Source organism: Hibiscus syriacus, unplaced genomic scaffold (assembly GCF_006381635.1).
Source record: "Hibiscus syriacus cultivar Baekdansim isolate YM2019G1 unplaced genomic scaffold, ASM638163v2 tig00112000_pilon, whole genome shotgun sequence".
Taxonomy (NCBI): domain Eukaryota; kingdom Viridiplantae; phylum Streptophyta; class Magnoliopsida; order Malvales; family Malvaceae; genus Hibiscus; species Hibiscus syriacus.
The window spans coordinates 3,636,891-3,657,951 of record NW_024063235.1 but is presented as its reverse complement, the minus strand read 5'-3'; the positions used below and the strand labels follow the sequence as shown (position 1 = coordinate 3,657,951).

Sequence of the window (21,061 nt, the reverse complement as noted above, 5' to 3'; positions counted from 1 at the left end):
TTCGTCCATTGCAGCGAGTATACACTTCGAGATGAATTTACCTGTAATACAGCTGTTAATACCACGATAAAGTTATCATTCTATTTAAATATTTTATGTTATATTTTTCAATCAATACTAATATTTCGTATCGCAACATACAGATTTTCCAATACAACCTTCTTGATTTCAACCTACAAAAAAGGAATAAGCCGATATAAGTTCAATTTTCAAGTAAACCATCTCGACAATCTGCCTCGAGAAGAAACTACTTAATAAAACAATCAACTAAACCAAACTCAACATTTTCGAAGTTGAAAAAGTATCTTCTAAAACCAACATAAGTGCATGATGGCATTCAACTAAAGAATAACAATAATCGTTAATTCCGTTCAAAGAGTTTGACACGCCACTTCGCACAATCTCTGTGCAAAGAATATATAGATAGCAGTGATCAACGTTGGTGGTGAGGAGCATCCTAATGATAATTTTGATCAAATTCATGAATTAAATTAATATTTTATTTCAAGTCTCAGATAAAATTACTATTTTATTTAATGTAGAGATCATATTTTATTTAAAATTTAAGAATCAAATTAAAATTAACATTTTTTACTGACGTGTTATAATATTTAATTTTTCAGTGATCAAAATATCATAAACTGAAATTATAAAATGATAGCATAAATGACCAAAATATCACTTTTTAAAATTTGATGATCAAATGTGTATATTTGTAAAAGCCACTGTCCGTTTCAATAGTTTTTCCTTAAAAATAGTTAAACATAATTACTAATTTTTTAGAAAAATAAACAATTTAAAACATAGAGTTTTTTTTAATCTTTTATATATATATATATATATATATATATAAATTTTATTACATAAAACAAATTTTGATTGAATGGAATGACTTTTTTTAAATGGACAAAGGGTACCATATAGGGACTAAATTGAAAATTAAGTAAAAATTCAAGTGAAAAAACAGCATTAAGCCCAAAAAAGAAGGAAATGAGATGAAAGGAGTGGGGCTCGGGTGGCTTTTTGTTTCCAACTTAATACGAGCTATTCTCTTTGAAACTAGGGTTTAAGAGCTCATTTCATCAACTCAAAACCTTTCGACAAAGAGGAACGAGGCGTTCGAGTTTTTATTTTGCAGCCATGGCGAGCACCAAAGTCCAGAGAATTATGACTCAACCCATTGTGCGTACATCTTTCTTTCTTTTTCTTTCTGAATATATCCTTAGTTGCTGATTTCTTTCTTTTCTTTCCGGGTTATTCTGTGGCAACAGAACCTGATCTTCAGGTTTCTTCAAAGTGTAAGTCTGTTCGTCCCGCTCTGTTTTCTTCATTCTCTTTTATGGGTATGCTTGTTTGTTAACTAATTGTTCGACTTTTTATCTATCTATTTTGAATTGGAAATATTTAGAAAGCTCGCATTCAGATTTGGCTTTTTGAGCAGAAAGATTTAAGGATTGAAGGCCGAATCATTGTAAGTTTTATATGCAATTTTCTTTAAATAAACATTTTGAAGCTACTTAATATGCTGAAGATTTGAGGAATTTTAATTTCCCCAAAAAAGGTTTTGGCCTGGAATCCCACTTTAATTTTTGCATCTGGGTGCATTAAGTCCTATGTTTCTGAAATATCCCATATTCCTTAGGTTTCAGGTGAAGTAAAGATCTTAAATTCCATGTATGCACGCATACAATAGCAGGGTTTCAAATTGAGGTCGTGTTTTTGTTCATTTCGGGTTTACCGTGATTCGAAACTGCTATTTCGTGGACGAAATCACTTTTTCTGACCGTGATTTGAAACCCTGTTAACAATAGTGAATATTGGTATGACTCCCAAATTTTGTAGAATTGTTCTGACAGACAAAAGTATTAAAACTCTTATATGCTTTGTGACTTATTGACGATCATATTCAGATTCTTATATGCCCAATTCTGCACATTATAGGGTTTCGATGAGTACATGAATTTGGTGCTGGATGATGCTGAAGAAGTTAACATCAAGAAAAAAAGCAGAAAGACATTAGGTGAATTGGCTTACTCTTATAATCTTACCGTTCCTCTCTTGTTGTTTGCGTACCATCTTATATGTTTGTTTATAATTTCAGGAAGGATTCTTCTTAAAGGAGACAACATTACCCTTATGATGAATAGGTGAGTGAACTTAAATAAACTAGCTTGCTTTCTTTCTTTAACACTCAGATTTGAATTATTTTATATTTTAATTCTGCAGTGGAAAGTGAGTGTTATCCCGACTGTTATTTGGATCGGCCATGCAAATCTCCTCAATATCATATAGGTCGAGCCACTATGACTCTATTGCACTATCTTTAAACATATTTTCACCTTTCATGTATTACAACTCGCCTTATAAAAGGTGCTTGTATTTCAGACAGGCATGGATGCTTGCTTAGTTTATCTAATGATTAACTTATATGATTCTGCCCTTTGATCTGCATTGTAAGATTTGGTTAAGTCAGCATCAAAAATCTTTTTTATCTGTAGCCTGAGTTCTTGTTATTTTTATGAACCATGCATGTAGGCTGTCAAGTTTTGAATTTCATTACTTCCTGCATATGTTGGGTTTTCTGGTAAACATCGGCTTGTTCATCGATGGGAACAAAATATTTTGAATTTTTTTTGCCAGAGTTTGATTTGTGTTCCGGTCAGCTCTTCATGATCTCAACCATGGCTGCATTCTTCTTCACACTGTTATTTTATCTCTTATGAAGACCAGGATTCAGATGATCTATCTGGCTACTATTACTTGTTAATTTTGTTGCCGAGTCTTCATTAAAGTACCCGTTTCCACTCTCTTTCTTCCCTTTTCCCACCTTCACCTTCTCTCTCTCTTCCCTTCCTTTCACCTTCATTTTTTCGTATTTACCGTCAGCTTCTCTACTATTTTCTGTTTGGCCTGCCACTCCCCTGGGTGGAGATCTGAGGCATTACGCGTATGTCTCGTTTAATAAAGAATATTAGCTTTATAATTTATCTTAGCCTATTAAACTAGCTATTTGTTTCGTTGTGAAATTCATTACACCACTTAAACTCTTAAAGAGGTCGTGCAACATTTTTTTTCTTTCTTGAATACATAAGCTTTTCTTTTCCAATTTTTATGTTCATGAGTAGATTGGGTTTAATTTGATTAATAACGTTTTTGATACAATATATAAGAGGATATAAGATCAAATATGTTAAATATGCTTAACTTAGTGGCTAGATGCTTGATTCCTTTCCTAAGGGTCTGGCGTGAATCACGTTGTACCCACTTTTGAAATTTTCTTGAATTTTATTCTTAAAACTTGCATACAATTTCTAGTAAAACTTATATAACATGTGAGAAATATGTATTGAATTTTATTAAAGTGGCACTTGGTTACATTTACAAGATGAAATGAGAGGATCTGCTGGCATGGAGGCAGGGTGGTATTAGATATTATGTGCTTCTTCATATATGTTACGACTTATGACAGGTTGTGCACAAACATTGAAAACAGCTAAGTATCAAGTTTTCCTGGTAAATGAATCCAACATTTAAAATGTTCAGGGAGTGAGAGGAAAGCCCATCTCTTTAAGAACTTGAGGGCAACCAGGAAGGGCTTCCTTCTTCATGAAGCCAAGATTGTTAGCAGTTCTAAGAGGGTCAGCTAGGCCATCTTGGGTGGTGAGCTCCACCTGAGATTTTTCCCATGATTCCATCTTTTCATTGCAATCTGGGCGGGTACTCTTGTCCACGCTTACCTTGCAAATCTCGGCTTCGTGGTCTCCCTCCACCGGGATGCTGTATCCACCCATCACATTAGTAACTGCCTCTCGACTGAATGTAACTGCTTCGTCCCTTACCTTCCTGCATTCCAGCTTCACCGTCGCACCTGCAAACACACAGTGGCGGATGCACTAAGCTCCCTTAGGGGCCAAGTGCATCCCATTATTTTGGAAAATTGGTTAAATTTAACTTAACGTGTTAAGGAAAAAAGAAAAAATTACAATTTTTGCATACCTATTATTTTTAAGAAAAAAAAATTAAAATTTTGGACCCTATTTTTAAATTTCTAGATCCGTCACTGCAAACACACCCAAGCTTAAGCATAGTAGTAGGCCATCTTTGATGAGATTTAATGGGAGATGTGGCGTTCAACAAACCTGGAATGGGTTCACTGAGTTTGGTTTCGAACTCCACTCGACAAGTGTCACAGTAGACTTTGCCCACTACATTGAACTTCTCAGCGGCAAGGGCGAAGCTGATGAGGGACGAAATGCTGATTGACGTTAAAACCATGGTCATAAGCCATGCTTTTGCCATTTTCTCCTCTTTTATAATTCTTATTGGGTTAACTAAGCTTCTTAAAAAGTAAAAACAAAGAATTTATAAAGAAACACTTCTCTTTTTTGGATATCATTGAAGGGATTGTAGAGGCTTGAGTGATTGAAAGGAAATGAATAAATGATGACTGGATGAATAAAAAAGATTGTATGAAGCTAAGGTTAAATTGATTTGACATTTTTTGTTCGGATTTTTTTAGTCTTATTAAAAAAAGTAACATATTTTTTAGAAAATGGCTTATAATTTTTTACAAGAAGTAGCTTGTAATCAGGATATTCATGTTCAAAATACAATGGAGCATCCAAAGAAATAGCAAAGGAAGCCAAGGTTGAGAATGTTGTGATGAGTTGGCAGCGCCTCACCGGAGAAGAAGAAATAGCGAAACAGAGATTAGAAGCATCACTCTCTACCACAACGGAGTGGAAATGCAAATCAGTAAAGAGTTGCACGCCATACGTAATAGCTGAAGCTTCAACCATGGACTGGAATCACCTGACCCAACCCAAGCCATAACAGTCCCATCCACACATATCTTCAAAGCCCCAAGATTTGGTTTCCAATTTATAATTGAATTCTAATGAAATTCAACCTAAACGATGAGTTCGAAAAATGAAAAAAAAATACATTTTTTATAAGAATATATGTAAAACAATTCTCTATATATTCGATTGGATTGTTGTCCAACTTCACTCAAGTTAACCCAAAGATCCAAAGGTTCACTTGAACTTAAAATCGACTAATCCGAAATCTAATCAATCAATATGATATTAACTCCAATTAAAAATCAGTCAATATGATATCGATCTAATCCAACTTACTGTAGATTCAAACTAAATCTGAACTAAGAATAAATCTATCCAAATCAAATCTAAATCAAATATAATTCAAATCATAAATAATTTGACTTGAATCATACTCGACCGACCCAAATGTCATCCTACTATTTATTTGTGATAGACTTTATATAAATTTAAGATTTTATTTTAAACATTTTATATTTATCTTTTATCTTTTAGTTATTTCATCTTTTTAGGGATTTTTGGGTATAAATAACCTCAAAGTTCAAACTTTGAATTCAGATTGTATTTTGCATTTTTCTTGGTTATTTTATAGTTCTAATTTTTTTTGTCTTTTTACCTTCTTTTATGTTTATTCTTCCATGAAAATGCTATGCATGCTACAACCATGAGAATTGAGTGCACTTCGCAACTTTGAGATAACATTCTTCGATAGTCTAAAAAACTAGAAGTGACAATCGATCATTCCTTTAAAAGTCACGACAACTTCACTTCAAAAAGTGCACATTGATTTGAAGATTGTTTTGTCATAAAGTTTGGAAGTCGGATCGGTTAGTCATAATTCGGCTTCTTACGAACAAACTTAATGGCAGTTCACTAAGGGGAATCAAGATCGAGCTTGATTCTCGGTGAGACATTATAACTCGAATCTAGCTTTTCCAGTATTTAAAGTTGTTTCGGTGCTAACAACAATAAACATGGTTAGTCCAACAAAGACTGAATTACAAAGATAGATTTGGAAATATCAGTTAATCGAAGAAAAAAAAAATTAGCAGCAAGAGTTGATCCTTGTTGAATGTAACTGGTGTATATCAACGAGTGAAAATTATTTCGATGATCAATCGAGATTAAGACAAAAACAAATCTTAAGGTTATATCATCACTATCAAATTCTTTACTGTTATTTACTTTTATTTGCCTTTAATAATTTTCTATTCGTCATTTACTTTTACCCTTATCACTTTTATTATTACTAAACCCCTTTTTATTATTTTCACATATTACTCAATCTAAGAAATGACATTGTTAATTTCTCTAATCCATGCGGATTGACTATACTTTTTATACTACTTTTTTCATATTTATTTGACAAATTTTAACGTTTGTCATATATATTCAAAAAATTGTTAAATATTTATTTAGTTGTGAATTTGAAAAATCCTAATATTGTATTGAATCTTAATTGTTTTAACTGAGTATTCATTTTATTGTTATCATTTCATTACGAATGAAATTTAAAATTTTAAATCCATATTTTCCAACGAAACATTAAATTATTTATTTTTTGTGAACAAAAGGAAAGCTAACTAACTAACACGAACCAATCGATATGAGTAGTTAAAGAATGGTTATTATCATTAAAGATCTCAAATTCAAACACTAATGATTGTAAAATATTTGTACGTTTATTATCAAATGATTGATAGTCTTTAAAATATATACTGTCACTTATATTTACCTCATATTAATGAAAAATAAAAGATAATAACGGAGATAAACAATTGGGTTACTTGGACTCTTGTAATACAAATTAGGTAAAATTGGCCAAATATAGTAGGCGGACTAATTATTTAGTCTAATACAGCACAAAGTAAATTATATAGGGATCTACGATATTTATTAGAGTGATTTGGAACTCGTCACATCGATATGACGAGTTCTAATAAAATATATATTTTTTTAATTTTTTTTATTTCGATGTGATAAATTCTAATAAAATTTATATTTTATTAGAACTCGTCACGTCGAAATGACGAGTTTAAATAAAAAATACTATTTGGGCAAACTCATCACGTCTTGCATTGTAGCATTCTCGTAGTAGATTGTAAAATAAATTTTGAACTCGTCTATTGGACCAATTAATTTTTCAGCCAAAAAATCGTACTAATTAATTCTTTGGATTTCATTATTAGGCTATAAGGCCAGTTAAAATTGTTAATATCAGAGGCTCAAGGGTTGTCCGCTAAGAGGATAACATTGATATAAGTTTAACATAAAAAGTAAGTATGATGAATTTTAGAAAATTTAATTTTTAAAATTTTATGATATTTTATGATATTATTTCTTGATATTATGATTGTGTATTTAATTTATTGATATTAAATTTAAATTTATGTATCCATACAAATTATGTTGCTCGAACTCGAATAATAAAGGAAAAAAATCATTATATAAAAACTAAAGAATAAAAAATGGAAACTTTAACCAAACTCAAATCTTTAAAGGATATGGATGATAAAAGGCGGAATAAATTTTAGGCCAAGAATATTGTAAGCCGTCACTACCTTAAAAAGGAATAATTCCATTGGTTATAGGGTTATGGAAAGAGGATGATGACAAATTTCATTGTTTAAAAACCCTACCATAACTTTCCTTTTAGATTTATTAATTATTACATGGTCAATAGCCAGCTTTGAGCCATTATTTCCTTGGAATTATTTGGATTGCCTCACAACTTCCTCTACTTATGACACATTGTAACACTCATCTGTAGGCATTGATTCTCCCACAGTAACTCTTTTCCATATGTTTTTGGCTACAAAAAACTGCCCCTTTTCTTTTATATTTGAATACATTTGCAACTTTGTTATAAAACAACGGTTGCTTTTATTTTTGTTATATAATCATTCCAAAATCTCATTCAATGTTTTTAGTGATTGTGATTGATGATAATACTAGTTTCTTGTATAATTTGTAGCATTTATCATCGCCCTTGTGTGCATGGATCCCGAGTAAAATGAAATCCCAACTAATAGCCTATAGGAATGGGAATCGAAGAATGTATACATTTTTCTTGCAATACCTATTCAAACTGGATTAATTATGCATTTGATAAATATTTATTTTTGTTGTATCTCTTTCGGACCTAAATAACAAGTTACTATTTATAGACACTCATTTTCGTCCATATTTCTTTATTTTATTTTATTTTACACATATATCTATATATATATATATATATTATAGTTTGCAAACAGTTTTTGAAAATATATATATATATAATATATAGTTTCTAAAGACATTTTGAAAATGTATATAATATATAGTTTTTAAAACACTTTTGAAAACTATATAATATATAGTTTTTAAAAAAATTTAGAAAATATATATAATATATAGTTTTTAAAATCATTTTGAAAACATATATAATATATAGTTTTTTAAAACATTTTTTAAAAACTTATATAATATATAGTTTTTGAAAACATTTTTGAAAACTTATATAATATATAATTTTTGAAAACATTTTTAAAAATTATATAGTTTTTAAAAACATTTTTTTTGAAAACTATATAGTTTTTAAAAACATTTTTTGAAAATTATATAGTTTTTTTAAAAAAACATTTTTGAAAATTTATATGTAATATATAGTTTTTGAAAAACCATTTTTAAAAATTTATATTATATAGTTTTTTAAAAAATACTTTATTATTATTATTATTATTTGTTTATTACTTATTTTTTTTTGTTTCAAGTCTAAAATAGGGTCCAAACAGTCTAATAACTTAGCTTGAACTAGCCTAGTAATAAGATAGGGTTTCGTCAAGTCCAGCGCAACACGCCAAGGTTGCAAAAGGCTAGGGTTTCATTCAACCCTCATCATGCCACAAATTTAGGAAACCAAACGGTCAACAGTGCCAACGACCGGTCGAGATCCCCGAGACTGACCCATCCCAGGGTGACCGATCACAACGGCCATGAGCACCCCTATTTCGAGACCAAACCAACCAACACCGGGGCTATAAAAGCCCCCGGTTAGGCCATGAAAAAAAACCGAGGGAATCATCAAAGCCAAACCATAAACACCAGAGAACAATAATCGAACAACACACTGCCACCAAAAGAACCATCAACATCGGGAACACAACCAACGACATCAACAACACAAAATCATAACATCCACAAATACAAGCCAAATGCCGAAGCCCCTCAGTAAACAAACCAAAAAGCACATAAAAAACCCAAAAAAGCACATAGGCAACCCCGATATAAGCCCGGAGAGGAGAAAGCGGCCGGAAAACCGAAAGGTCATCACGAAAAAGGGTGAGAACCAAAGTTCATTTTTTAGATCTATGAGTGTTGGGGTCTATTTTGACGATTCGAAGACCGGGTTTGGTATCGAGGAGGTCGGGAGAACATATTGGGCTAGTTTGGTTTTTTTCGGTCGCCGGAAGCGACGGCCAAAGCGACGGGCATCAGCGGTGGTGGTGGGCATCGACGGTGGTGGCGGTCGACATCCCATCGGTGGGAACCTGCTAGAGAAAGGGTGGAGAGAATTTGAGTTCTCTCCTCCTTAGAGAGAGAAGAGAAATAGGTGAAATTAGGGGGGAAATGGGAATTTCTGGGCTTTATACAACCCGTGAACACCGACCCGCGCGTGACGTGACTTGACCCGTGTCTAGGGTTTATGCCTTTTTGAGATAAAAAGGGGAAATTCACTTTTGGTCCCTCGAGCTTTATAAGGATTCATTTTGGCCCCTAATTCGAATTTAGCTTTGATTTCTCTTTTAATTTTGTTCCCTAATTTTATTTTCTTTTAAAATGTCCATTTTCTTTTTTCATATTTTATTTATTTATGATATTTTATGTAACACCCCAACTCGTATCCGACCCGGATACTAGTCTGAGATGTCACATTGACATTTCAAAACCTTTATTCTTGCAAAATAACAGAACATTTGGACTTATATTAAGAAAATGCAGTCATATATGATTAAATTGTGTTTTATTATAAAAATTTAAGTCAAAAACGTTTTTATGAACAGTAATATATGGTATGAACAATACTATACTATATGAACAATACTGTGAACAGTGATAAATAGTACCGTGAACAGTACCGAAAGTTAAAATTTTTCAGAATTGAACAATGGTATAGATACCCTGCTACAGTGTACCGATACCCTTTCTACAGTAACTTTCGGCAAAACATATAAAGCTCACAAAATACTTAAACTTTCAATAGTTTAAGTTACCGTTACATATATACGTTTAAACATTACAAAACTTGTCAGAGCATATATCATTTAAAACATTAATTATATGCCAACTACTTTAAATATCCAAAATACATATGATTCAAAATTCTTTTCTGATCTGATCTTCGGTAAGAAGAAACTGACCTGTCTTGCTCCACATTGCTCTTTATTCTTCTCGAAACCTATGTGTGAAATAATCACACGCTAAGTCTACGACTTAGTGAGGCATATAAACATATAATGGAAATCATAAAACATTTCATATAACAAATTGTATATATGCACATATACCATCATTATCATGATCTCTATCATAATAATTAACCCATTTATCAAATGATCTTCTACTTATCATTTATGTATATCATGTATCCTTTCATATAATCAATTTACACATATACATATATCATTAACATGCTTATCGGTACTTATATTACTATCACTAATTTCTTTTATCATATAAGCATATATTGAACATTTCTATACATATCATGAAGCACATACATCATTTCACAACAGAGCACACATAGTATCACATCAATTGATTTATTTACTCTTAAAATCCCATGTATACTTTTGTGAACTTAAGGTATGTGAGTACATTGAGGTTGTGGACTACTATGCTGTCACCACAGCCGTATAAATGTCCCGAATGACCTATCCAGTGGTTATAAAGAACCTCAGCAACTGTCCATAGGTCCCAAAGAACCTAGGTAAACTGTCCATATGTTCCTTAGAACATAGGTATAATGTCCATATGTACCGAAAGACATAGGTAATTCTGTCCATATGTTCCGTAGAACATAGGTAAACCCTCGACTCTTGGCATGCCAACTATACCCCTTGCTCTCATATCACATAACATGGGCATTATCATTTATGACAGTTCACATCACTTGTATCATATAAACATGTAATATTATATATCGTTCTCATATAACTTGTATATCATTCTTGTCATATAACCTATATCACATAGGTTCATATCATGTGACATATATCACATATGCACGTAATCACATAGTTTACTTTCATGTCACTTTTCATATGATTTCATATTCATATGTCACATAGCTCGTATCACTTTGCATGGTTTCACATAAACATATATATCATATCTCATTCACATATTTTTCCCATATAACTTATCTTACATATTCATATAATCACTTATGTCTATTCTCATAACTTAAATATTGTTCTCATAGAATTTCATAATCTTTCTCGTGTACTCACTTATACTATATAGTATAAATTATACTGAGTCAACTTATATTCACATGTTCATTTCATTCCTTATGCCTTTATCACATAACTTATCTCATATTTTTTATCATCATATAAATCATTTGTATTGTTTCATATAACTTATCACACTAACATATATTTATACAAATCACATAACATACATAATAACATGTTAACACATATACTCATTCATACATATAAATCATGTATCATCTATCGAATCATGTAAACACATATAACTTATACATGTATTGTAAATCAAATATAATTTTAGGAGTTACTTCTTACCATAGTAACTCTGTCACTGGCTCATCGCAAGCCAATGTTTATTCGATAATATAAGTACAAATTAAATTTGCACTCACCTTAGCCTTGCTTTGATTCGATCCTAATTCTTTGATTATTCCGAAACTTGTTTAGGCTCAATATCTGTATAAACATAATTTCTGAGATGATTATCAGAAGCCTAAACCTTATAACTTGATGTTAATAACTTAAGCTAGTTTAATGAACCAAAATTCCATTTTTCCTTTAGGGGGTATCGATACCCTCCCTAAGGTATCGGTACCCTTATTACATTCTGGAATTTTTCGTTCAAGAGGGTATCAGTACCTATTGAATGGGTACCGATACTCTTTGCCCAGAAATCACATTTTTAAGCCCGAAAATCATCAACTCTTCACTTAATTCTTCTATTTTAAACCCATATCTTTTCATTAAACCAAACTATCATTACATAAACCAACTTATATCCATATAAACCATCTTTATCTTCCATATCTCATCATGATTCTTAAAACCAAGAATCTTCCTAAATTTTCCATGTAATCCAAACTTTGATTTAACACTTATAACTTCTTATTCACACCTATGACAAGTTAAATTTAGTTTCAAATTCAACTTATCAACTATTTTCCAGAAATTCACTTAAAAGCTCATTCTCTTTAATTTTCATAACTCCTTTATCTTTTGATTTTTAAGATAACTTAAGCTTTCCTTAAGCTTAGTTATTATCTAATGATCAAAACCCAAACTTTAAATCAACAAATCAGAAAACTTAACTTTGCTTGGCTCTCTCTCATGTATAAAGAAGAAGAACCAGAAGGAAGAGATTTCTGGAGAAATCTCTCAACCTTATCCCCACATATATATCATTATCATATCATTTCCAAGTCAAATGACCATTTTGCCCTTTAATTCCTTTGATAATTATTAATAACTTTCAGGAAATATTTTCAATTAAATAATTGAACTATTCAACTATTCTACTTTTATCATCAAATTATGAAATTTTACAATTTGGTCACTAACCTGTTATTGAGGATGTTACATTTTATTTTAATTATATATATATATATATATATATATATATATATATATACATTTATTATTATTATTATTAATTATTTACTTCTTATTCTTTTTCCTTTTATTTTATTTTATCTTATATATATTTTTGGTTTATTTAATATATTTTTTATATTTTTTATTTTTGTCCCTTGATTTATTTTTCCTTTTTTTCTTTCTTTTTCTTTCTTTTTATTTATTTATTTATTCCCTCTAACATTTTTTTACTTTATAGAGAAATTTCAATCGATCAAAGGTAAACGATTCGAATCAAATGTTTTAAATTTTAATTTAAATTTCCAATTTTCGCAAATAAAGACAACCGACAAATTAATTGGTACCGAAAGGGCGGTTCAAGGGTGCTAATCCTTCCTTGACCGTAACCGACTCCCGAACCCGACACATTTTTGGTAAAACACAGATCAGGTAAGATGGTGTCCGATCCACCTAAAGTGATCAGTGGCGACTCCAATCCATTTTCCCAAGTCGAAGCCCAATTCCGGGACCAACCGAAAGACGGTTGCGACAGCTTGGCGACTCCGCTGGGGCAGGTAAGTGAGTCAGGCCGAAATTAAGTTTGGTTGTCTTTTTATGCGAAAATAGTAAATTTAAATTTATTCATTCGATTCTATTTATTTACCTTTGATTATTTTTCAAATAAATAGTTGTACTAACGATTTTTTTCAATGATTTTAGATTTTTGAAAAAGTTTCATTTCTGCCTTTATACCCGAGCTCCGAACCCTTTTAAGTGGGGGTGAAAGCGACGCCTTCGTGAGAATTTATTCTCCGCACAGGCTTAGCAAGTAACCTTCGAGATTCATATACCTTATGTCTTCGTGTGAATTTATTCACCGCACAGACATAAGGGAATGTATCGTCTTGAGTTTAACTTAGTCCACATAAGCTTGTAATGGGCTTAGGACTAAGGGTCTGACAAGCCCAAGGGGGCACCAGCGAGGAGAACTTGAGTACCCTTTTTAGAACCTAAACTGGGAGAGTACAAGAAATTAGAGCCAACCCCAAAACCTAATTTCAAACCCTAGGATTCTTGAATTATTTCCTTCTTTATTTTTTGTTCAAAGCATGTCAGCTAGAAATTTATGCGGTTAGGATTTGTTCAAAATCAACTTGTGGGATAGAGATCATGTCCGAGTAGGAATAATAAGCATGTGTGGTAGATATCATATCGGGTAGGACATTTTCATGATTGTTTTGATTATTATCTTTACCTTGCTAACTCTTTTCATTTTTGTTCTCTTTTATTTTATTTTCATCATTTGCATCATTTAAAAAGAGGTGTTGATCCACTAAAAACGTGTTCGTTAAACATGAATAATATGTATTAATGGACAAAGGGGTTATAATACAAATAGATGAAAAACTCAGAAGTCCAACCGTGGTTAAAGAATACTCAGAGGCAAAGGTTGCAGGGGCAAGATGAGGAAAAGGTTACTGACCCGAACAATCCTTTCAAAAACTACGAGAACAAGATGGTGAAACCCTAGCTAAGCTGGAGACCATTATTCACAAATTCAAGAAACAAGCCGATAAACTTCGGATGGATGGCTCCAATGGTACTTTCGTTAGAAACAAGCTCAGCAGAGAGTGAAAGTAGAAGATGCAGTCATTCGAGACCTCTTTTTGGGGCAAGCAGCTCGTCACTGGCATAAGTTTAGCCAAAGAAGCCGGAACGGTTCGACTGGGTATTCAACCGGTGACAAAAATGACGGAAGACGAATCAACTTGTCATAGGTTGTTCGGGATCTATACCGTCAAAATGTTTTTTGTCTCTTCAGACGTAACACTTATGTCCCCAGTAAGGATTATTTATAATAACAGACACATTTTTTGGATCAATACCTCAAACATTGCAAGCATTATGCATTTAAACATATTTTGTATTTTGTTTTCTTTACATCCGCATTAACTAACAGAAGTATCTCTCCTCGAAAGGAACAAACATTGGAGACACTACCTCAAGCATTGGACACACCTTATCCGCATAACACTCGCCTGAAAAAGAAGAAGATGGAAGCAAGAACCACAAATCGAGGAGAATATGCTGAAATTACAGAGAGAACTAGAAGATAAGATAAACCAGAGTAGTCTGAGTACTCTAAATACAATCATGAAAAACCAAGAGTCCTTGGTCGATCAAATTATGGCCAAGTTGTTGATCTACATCAAGCAAGTGCACTTAGGGCAGGATCATCGGAAGGGGTAACTATGCCACCTACCCCGCAAGTGGCTGTCTCACCTAGAATCTTACCTGGACTTCAAAATAATTTGAATGGTTACCGTATTCTGAAATTTGGGGAAGAAGTCAAAATGACTATTAAACTAGGAGTTAGTCGAGTGGAAAGCCTCCCCTGAAGAAGAAAGAAAGAGAGATCATCAGCAAATCAAAACCAATTGCAGCTGTATCATCTTCTAGACAAGATTCGAGAGAACCAATGAGAGAAAAAGAGCATTTCGTTCCCATTCCCATGATGTACAAGGAGCTCTACCAATTATTGTTTGACGCACATGTGGTGTCACCCTATCCAGAGACACCTCTAAATCTCCCATACCCTAGGTGGTATGACAAAAATGTGCACTATGAATATCATGGCGGTGTTTCGGGACATGCTATTGAAAATTGCCTCACCTTTAAGAGGATTATCCAAAGAATATGCAACAGGAGTTGGATTCATTTCAACACTATAAAATCACCCCATATTGCACAGAACCCTCTGCCTAATCATCAAAAGAATGAGGAAAGTGCAATCACCGAGGAAAAGGGTAAAAAGGTCAAAACCAGAGTTTCAGAAGTGAAGTCACCTCTTGCTTGGGTATGGAGACAAATGATAAATGTGGGGTTTCTTGCACCACATCCTAGTACATCAGATTCCAAATTTGGCAGTCATTGTTGTTATTACAATGAATATGGACATGATATACAAGAATGTACCGAATTTAAAGCCTTGATCCAGCTAATGATGGACATAAAAGAGATGGAATTCTACGATAAAAGCAATGACACTCCCAAAGTAGAAAGATTCAAGGCAAGTGGGGCATCCTAATGAGGCCTTATTCAATTTTGAGGCATCTTGTTTGAATTTATTTTTTGAACTTTCTCATATTTGGAACTTGTTTTTGAACTTTCTTTGATATTTCAATGAATTTATGCGGAGAATTGAATCAACTTTACAACTTGTAATTCTTTTAATATCAACTAAATTAAAAAACTCTGTAAATGATTCAGAGTTACAAATCTTTGACAAGTTAACATATTCAAAAACTGATAAAACAATCACTTTTGACCTTACCCAAAAGATACGCTCAAACACCGTACCCTTCTCTTGCAAATAACCAATGTAACCTTTTCCTTTCATAAGGTTTGGTATTTAGATGTGCATAGGTGCGGACAACATGAGGCATCGTTTGCATATGAAAATTACTATACTTTTTGTTTAAGACATTCAGTGATGATAATGATCTTCATAGATGGAATAGTCGAGTAAGTGAATCTAGTTTAGGTCAGTTGCTTGGAAATTGAACTCTAAAGATGAGATTCCTTGACTTTCAAAAACACTTAGACTATAACATGTTCTTCTTAACAAACTTAAAAAATTGGACCCCTATACCCATATTGTAATATTATATATATAAAATAAAGCTTGAGCTATCCCTCTAGAGCAATTGGTTAAACTCCCCGACTTTATGGATAAAATTCAGCTAGCATGATAAATGTGGTTATAATATACAATAAAGCTTGAGTTGTCCCTCTAGAGCAATTGGTTAAATGTCCCGGCTTTATGGATAATATACAGCTAGCCTGATAAAGGTGATTATAATATCTATACAATAATATTGAGCTGTCCCTCTTGAGCAATTGGTTAAACGCCCCGACTTTATGGATCTAGCTCGCTAGACAATGGCAATTTTAAATAAGAAGTTTCTATAAAAATGGACTAAGGGAGTTAAGGAACATATGTTATAGCCAATTTCACACGAGCACTCAAGAATTTCATTTTTAGACCGATATTTCTGCACTACCTTTGTTACAGGAGCTTACAAAACTTGAACAAATGGAAGATTTTATAGAACCAAAATAGAAGGTCTAGTAATCGATAATGTTAGTTGCATCATTTTGTACGCATCCAATTAAAATGCCAAGCCAAAGAAAAACATGTTGCAATAACAAAAAAAATGACTTCTTTTTTTATGGCTGAACCTTAGGTCAACCTAAAGCCAACTCATCCACTTGAACATTTTTTAAAGATCTATAACTCTGAAAGAATTAAAAGAGCTATTGATTCCTTTGATATTCTTTGAACTCATGTTTATGATTTGATTCCATTGCGAGCTTGAATTAAAGAGCAATGTTTTATAGAATTCTTGTATTTTCCCTCTCCTAAAATAAGAGAAAGGAGAAAAATATTTTCAAACATTCTCAAATGTGAAAGTCTGCAACCCGAGAAGAAAATGGGGGCATGGTCATTTCCAAGGACCAGATCAGCAATGAGGCTTCATCCTAATTTATGTTGCATGCATATTAGGCATACTTAAGTGCATTACATTTATCATTTTTCACATGCATAAGTTTTTGCAGCTTTCAGAGTCAAGTTTCGACTTCATGACGAAAGATTCTCGATTCGAAAACTCTTTTAAAGATCGATGGTGGTTGCTTGACTCATCAGTGAGAAGCTACACCTCAACCGAATTGACATATCTATAGATCTCAGAATCAATATCAGATGGGTTCGAGAGCCAATTCAGAAAAAATCCAGTTCAACTCAACTCAATAATGAGTAGTAGGTTTCCAGTTAATATTCTCAAGCCAGATTTCCATTCCACAACAGAAGATATCCAGCCGTCAGAATTTATCATTGGGCTTTCCCGTAAACGGGGAGTCATTCAAAGATCATCTCACCTGGTTCAGATTTCTCTTAGGGAAACCACCTGAGAATTAAGATCAGCTTAGAAGGAAGTCATTTCTTTATTTATTTGTAGCATAACTCAAGGCTAGAAGGGTTATATGCCAACCAAAGACCTTCGAGTTTGACTACGCTCAGCTCCAAAGCATATCATTTGTAACATAACTCAAGGCTAGAAGGGTTATCTGCTAACAAAAGACCTTCAAGTTTGACTACGCTCAGCTCAAAGGCACATTATTTGCAGCATAACTGAAGTCAAGAAGGGTTAACTACCATCAAAAGACCTTCGAGTTCAACTATGCTCAGCTCAGAGGCACATCATTTGCAGCATAGCTTAAGTCGAGAAGGGCTATCTGCCGTCAAAAGACCTTCGAGTTCGACTACGTCAACTCAAAGGCACATCATTTACAGCATAACTTAAGTCGAGAAGGGCTATCTGCCATCAAAAGACCTTCGAGTTCGACTACGCTCAGCTCCAAGGCATATCATTTGTAGCATAACTCAATGCTAGAAGGGTTATCTGCCAACAAAAGACTTACGAGTTCGACTATGCTCAGCTCAAAGGCACATCATTTTCATCATATCTTAAGTCGATAAGGGTTATCTGCCATCAAAAGACCTTCGAGTTCGACTACACTCAGCTCCAAGGAACATCATTTACAGTATAACTTAAGGCTAGAAGGGTTATCTACCAACAAAAGTCCTTCGAGTTCGATTACGCTCAGCTCAAAGGCACATCATTTGCAGCATAGCTTAAGTCGAGAAGGGTTATCAGCCATCAAAAGACCTTCGAGTTCAACTACGCTCAGCTCTAAGGCACATCATTTGCAGCATATCTTAAGTCGAGAAAGACTATCTGCCATAAAAAGACCTTTGAGTTCGACTACGCTCAGCTCCAAGGCATATCATTTGCAACATAACTCAAGGCTAGAAGGGTTACCTGCCAACAAAAGACCTTCGAGTTTGACTACGCTCAGCCCCCAGGTACATCATTTGCAGATAACTCAAGGCTAGAAGGGTTATCTACCAACAAAAGATCTTCGAGTTCGACTACGCTCACCTTCAAGGCACATCATTTGCAGCATAGCTCAAGTCGAGAAGGGTTATTTGTCATCAAAGACCTTCGATTTCGATTACATTCAGCTCAAGGGCATGTCAAATTTATAGTATAGCTTAAGTCGAGAAAAATTATCTGTCAATAAAAATTGTCGAGTTCGATTCCATTCAGCTCGATGACACATCATTCACACTACTTACTGGTTGCAGTCGAGGTTTTCAAGTCGAGAAGAAAACTTGGGTTAGTCGTGCCTTAGTGACAAGGAACCGTTTTCCGACAGCATAGCTTAAGTCGAGAAAAGCTATCTGTCAACGAAGACTTTTCGAGTTCAATTTCATTCAGCTTGAAGGTCTATCAAACCACATGGTGGATTCAAAGAATTATTTTCTAGTCGAATGTTTAAACCAAGGTTTTTAAACCGAGAATAAGAACGAAGTTGACTATAATTTGGCAACGAGAAGCCGCATTCCGATTCAAATTTCGAACTACGGCTTCAATTCCATATCATTTCAAGATGGACTCGACTTTGCGATGGAGGAGACATCTGCAACTCAATTCGACAGGAGTTATTCTTTAACTCCACCGAACGAAAATTTGTGTCTTTTTATCTTTGTCCGATTTTTCGTTCCACGAAAAAAGACAAAGAGGGGCAGCTGTAGACACTAATTTTCGTCCATATTTCTTTATTTTATTTTATTTTATTTTACATATATATATCTATATATATATTATATAGTTTGTAAACGGTTTTTTGAAAATATATATATAATATATAGATTTTAAAACACTTTAGAAAACTATATAATATATAATTTTTAAAACATTTTAGAAAATATATATAATATATAGTTTTTAAAATCATTTTGAAAACTTATATAATATATAGTTTTTTAAAACATTTTTTAAAAACTTATATAATATATAGTTTTTGAAAACATTTTTGAAAACTTATATAATATATAATTTTTGAAAACATTTTTTGAAAATTATATAGTTTTTTTAAAAAACATTTTTGAAAATTTATATATAATATATAGTTTTTGAAAAAAAACATTTTAAAAATTTTATATTATATAGTTTAAAAAAATATTTTTTTATATTTATTTATTTATTATTATTATTATTATTAATATTTATTATTATTATTATTATTTGTTAATTACATATTTTTTATTTTTTTTGTTTTAAGTCCAAAATAGGGTCCAAACAGTCCAATAACTGGGCTTGAACCAGCCCAGCAGTAAGATAGAGTTTCGCCAAGTCCAGCGTCGTATGCCAAGGTTGCAAAAGGTTAGGGTTTTATTCAACCCTCATCACACTGCAAAGTTAGGAAACCAAACGATCAACAGTGCCAACGACCGGTCGAGATCCCCGGGACTAACCCATCCCGGGGTGACCGGTCACAACGGCCACGAGCGCCCCTATTTTGGGACCAAACCAACCAACACCGGGGCTATAAAAGCCCCCGGTAAGGCCATGCAAAAAAACGGAGGGAATCATCGAAGCCCCACAAACACCAGAGAACAGACATCGAACAACACACTGCCACCAAAAGAACCATCAACACTGGGAACACAACCAACGACATCAACAATACAAAATTATAACATCCACAAATACAAGCCAAAGGCTGAAGCCCCTCAGTAAACAAACCAAAAAGCACACAAAAAAACCCAAAAAACACAAAGGCAACCCCGATCTAAGCCCGGAGAAGAGAAAGAGGCCGGAAAATCGAAAGGATATCACGAAAAAGGGTGAGAACCGAAGTTCCTTTTTTAGATCTACGAGTGCTGGGGTCTATTTTGGCGATTCGGAGACCGGATTTGGTATCGGGGAGGTCGGGAGAACGTATTGGGCTAGTTTGGTTTTTTTTTCGACCGTGGAGGTGACGGCCGGAGCGATGGGCATCGACGGTGGCGGCGGTCGGCGTCCTATCGGTGGGAACCTGTTAGAGAGAGGGCAGAGAGAATTTGAGTTCTCTCCCCCTTTGAAAGAGAAGAGAAATATGTGAAATGAGGGGGAATCGGTATTTCTGGGCTTTATATAACCCATGAAAACCGACCCGCGCGTGACTCGACCCGTTTCTAAGGTCCGCGCGTTTCTGAGATAAAAAGGAGAAATTCCCTTTTGGTCCCTCGAGCTTTGTAAGGATTCATTTTGGCCCCTAATTCGAATTTAACTCTGATTTCTCTTTTAATTTTATTCCCCAATTTTATTTTCTTTTAAAATGGTCCCTTTTCTTATTTTCATGTTTTATTTATTTCTGATATTTTATTTTAATTTCGTATATATATATATGTATATATGTACATTTATTATTATTACTAATTATTTACTTCTTATTCTTTTTCCTTTTATTTTATTTTATCTTATATATATTTTTGGTTTATTT

The 21,061-nt window shown here is 33.3% G+C and overlaps 2 protein-coding genes across 3 annotated transcripts; one reads left to right on the top strand and one right to left on the bottom strand.

The window, feature by feature from the left end:
• The first annotated feature begins 1,029 nt into the window (after positions 1–1,029).
• Positions 1,030–19,913, top strand: LOC120174076 (small nuclear ribonucleoprotein E-like). Of its 2 annotated transcripts, XM_039181048.1 has the most exons (8): positions 1,030–1,182; positions 1,272–1,298; positions 1,409–1,471; positions 1,942–2,020; positions 2,102–2,147; positions 2,227–2,236; positions 13,145–13,150; positions 19,903–19,913. In XM_039181048.1, the coding sequence occupies exons 1-6, from the start codon at positions 1,141–1,143 to the stop codon at positions 2,234–2,236; spliced, it is 267 nt and encodes an 88-aa protein (XP_039036979.1). In that variant the 5' UTR covers positions 1,030–1,140; the 3' UTR covers positions 13,145–13,150; positions 19,903–19,913. The 2 variants fall into 2 exon arrangements, with proteins under 2 accessions (XP_039036979.1, XP_039036978.1); XM_039181047.1 differs by lacking the exons at positions 13,145–13,150; positions 19,903–19,913 and having other exon boundaries at positions 2,227–2,497.
• On the bottom strand, positions 3,540–4,299 carry LOC120174068 (anther-specific protein LAT52-like). Its single transcript, XM_039181041.1, has 2 exons — positions 4,140–4,299; positions 3,540–3,868 (listed from the first exon to the last, which is right to left on the bottom strand). The coding sequence occupies exons 1-2, from the start codon at positions 4,297–4,299 to the stop codon at positions 3,540–3,542; spliced, it is 489 nt and encodes a 162-aa protein (XP_039036972.1).
• Positions 19,914–21,061: the final 1,148 nt, after the last annotated feature.

What these genes read in the sequence shown, in the direction of transcription:
- LOC120174076 (XM_039181048.1), top strand. Translation starts at nt 1,141, where the DNA reads ATGGCGAGCACCAAAGTCCAGAGAATTATGACTCAACCCATT. An exon ending in GGATTGAAGGCCGAATCATT is followed by an intron (nt 1,472 to 1,941) that starts GTAAGTTTTATA and finishes TGCACATTATAG; the next exon opens with GGTTTCGATGAGTACATGAA. An exon ending in AAAAAGCAGAAAGACATTAG is followed by an intron (nt 2,021 to 2,101) that starts GTGAATTGGCTT and finishes TTATAATTTCAG; the next exon opens with GAAGGATTCTTCTTAAAGGA.
- LOC120174068 (XM_039181041.1), bottom strand. Translation starts at nt 4,299, where the DNA reads ATGGCAAAAGCATGGCTTATGACCATGGTTTTAACGTCAATCAGCATT. An exon ending in ACTCAGTGAACCCATTCCAG is followed by an intron (nt 3,869 to 4,139) that starts GTTTGTTGAACG and finishes GTGTGTTTGCAG; the next exon opens with GTGCGACGGTGAAGCTGGAA.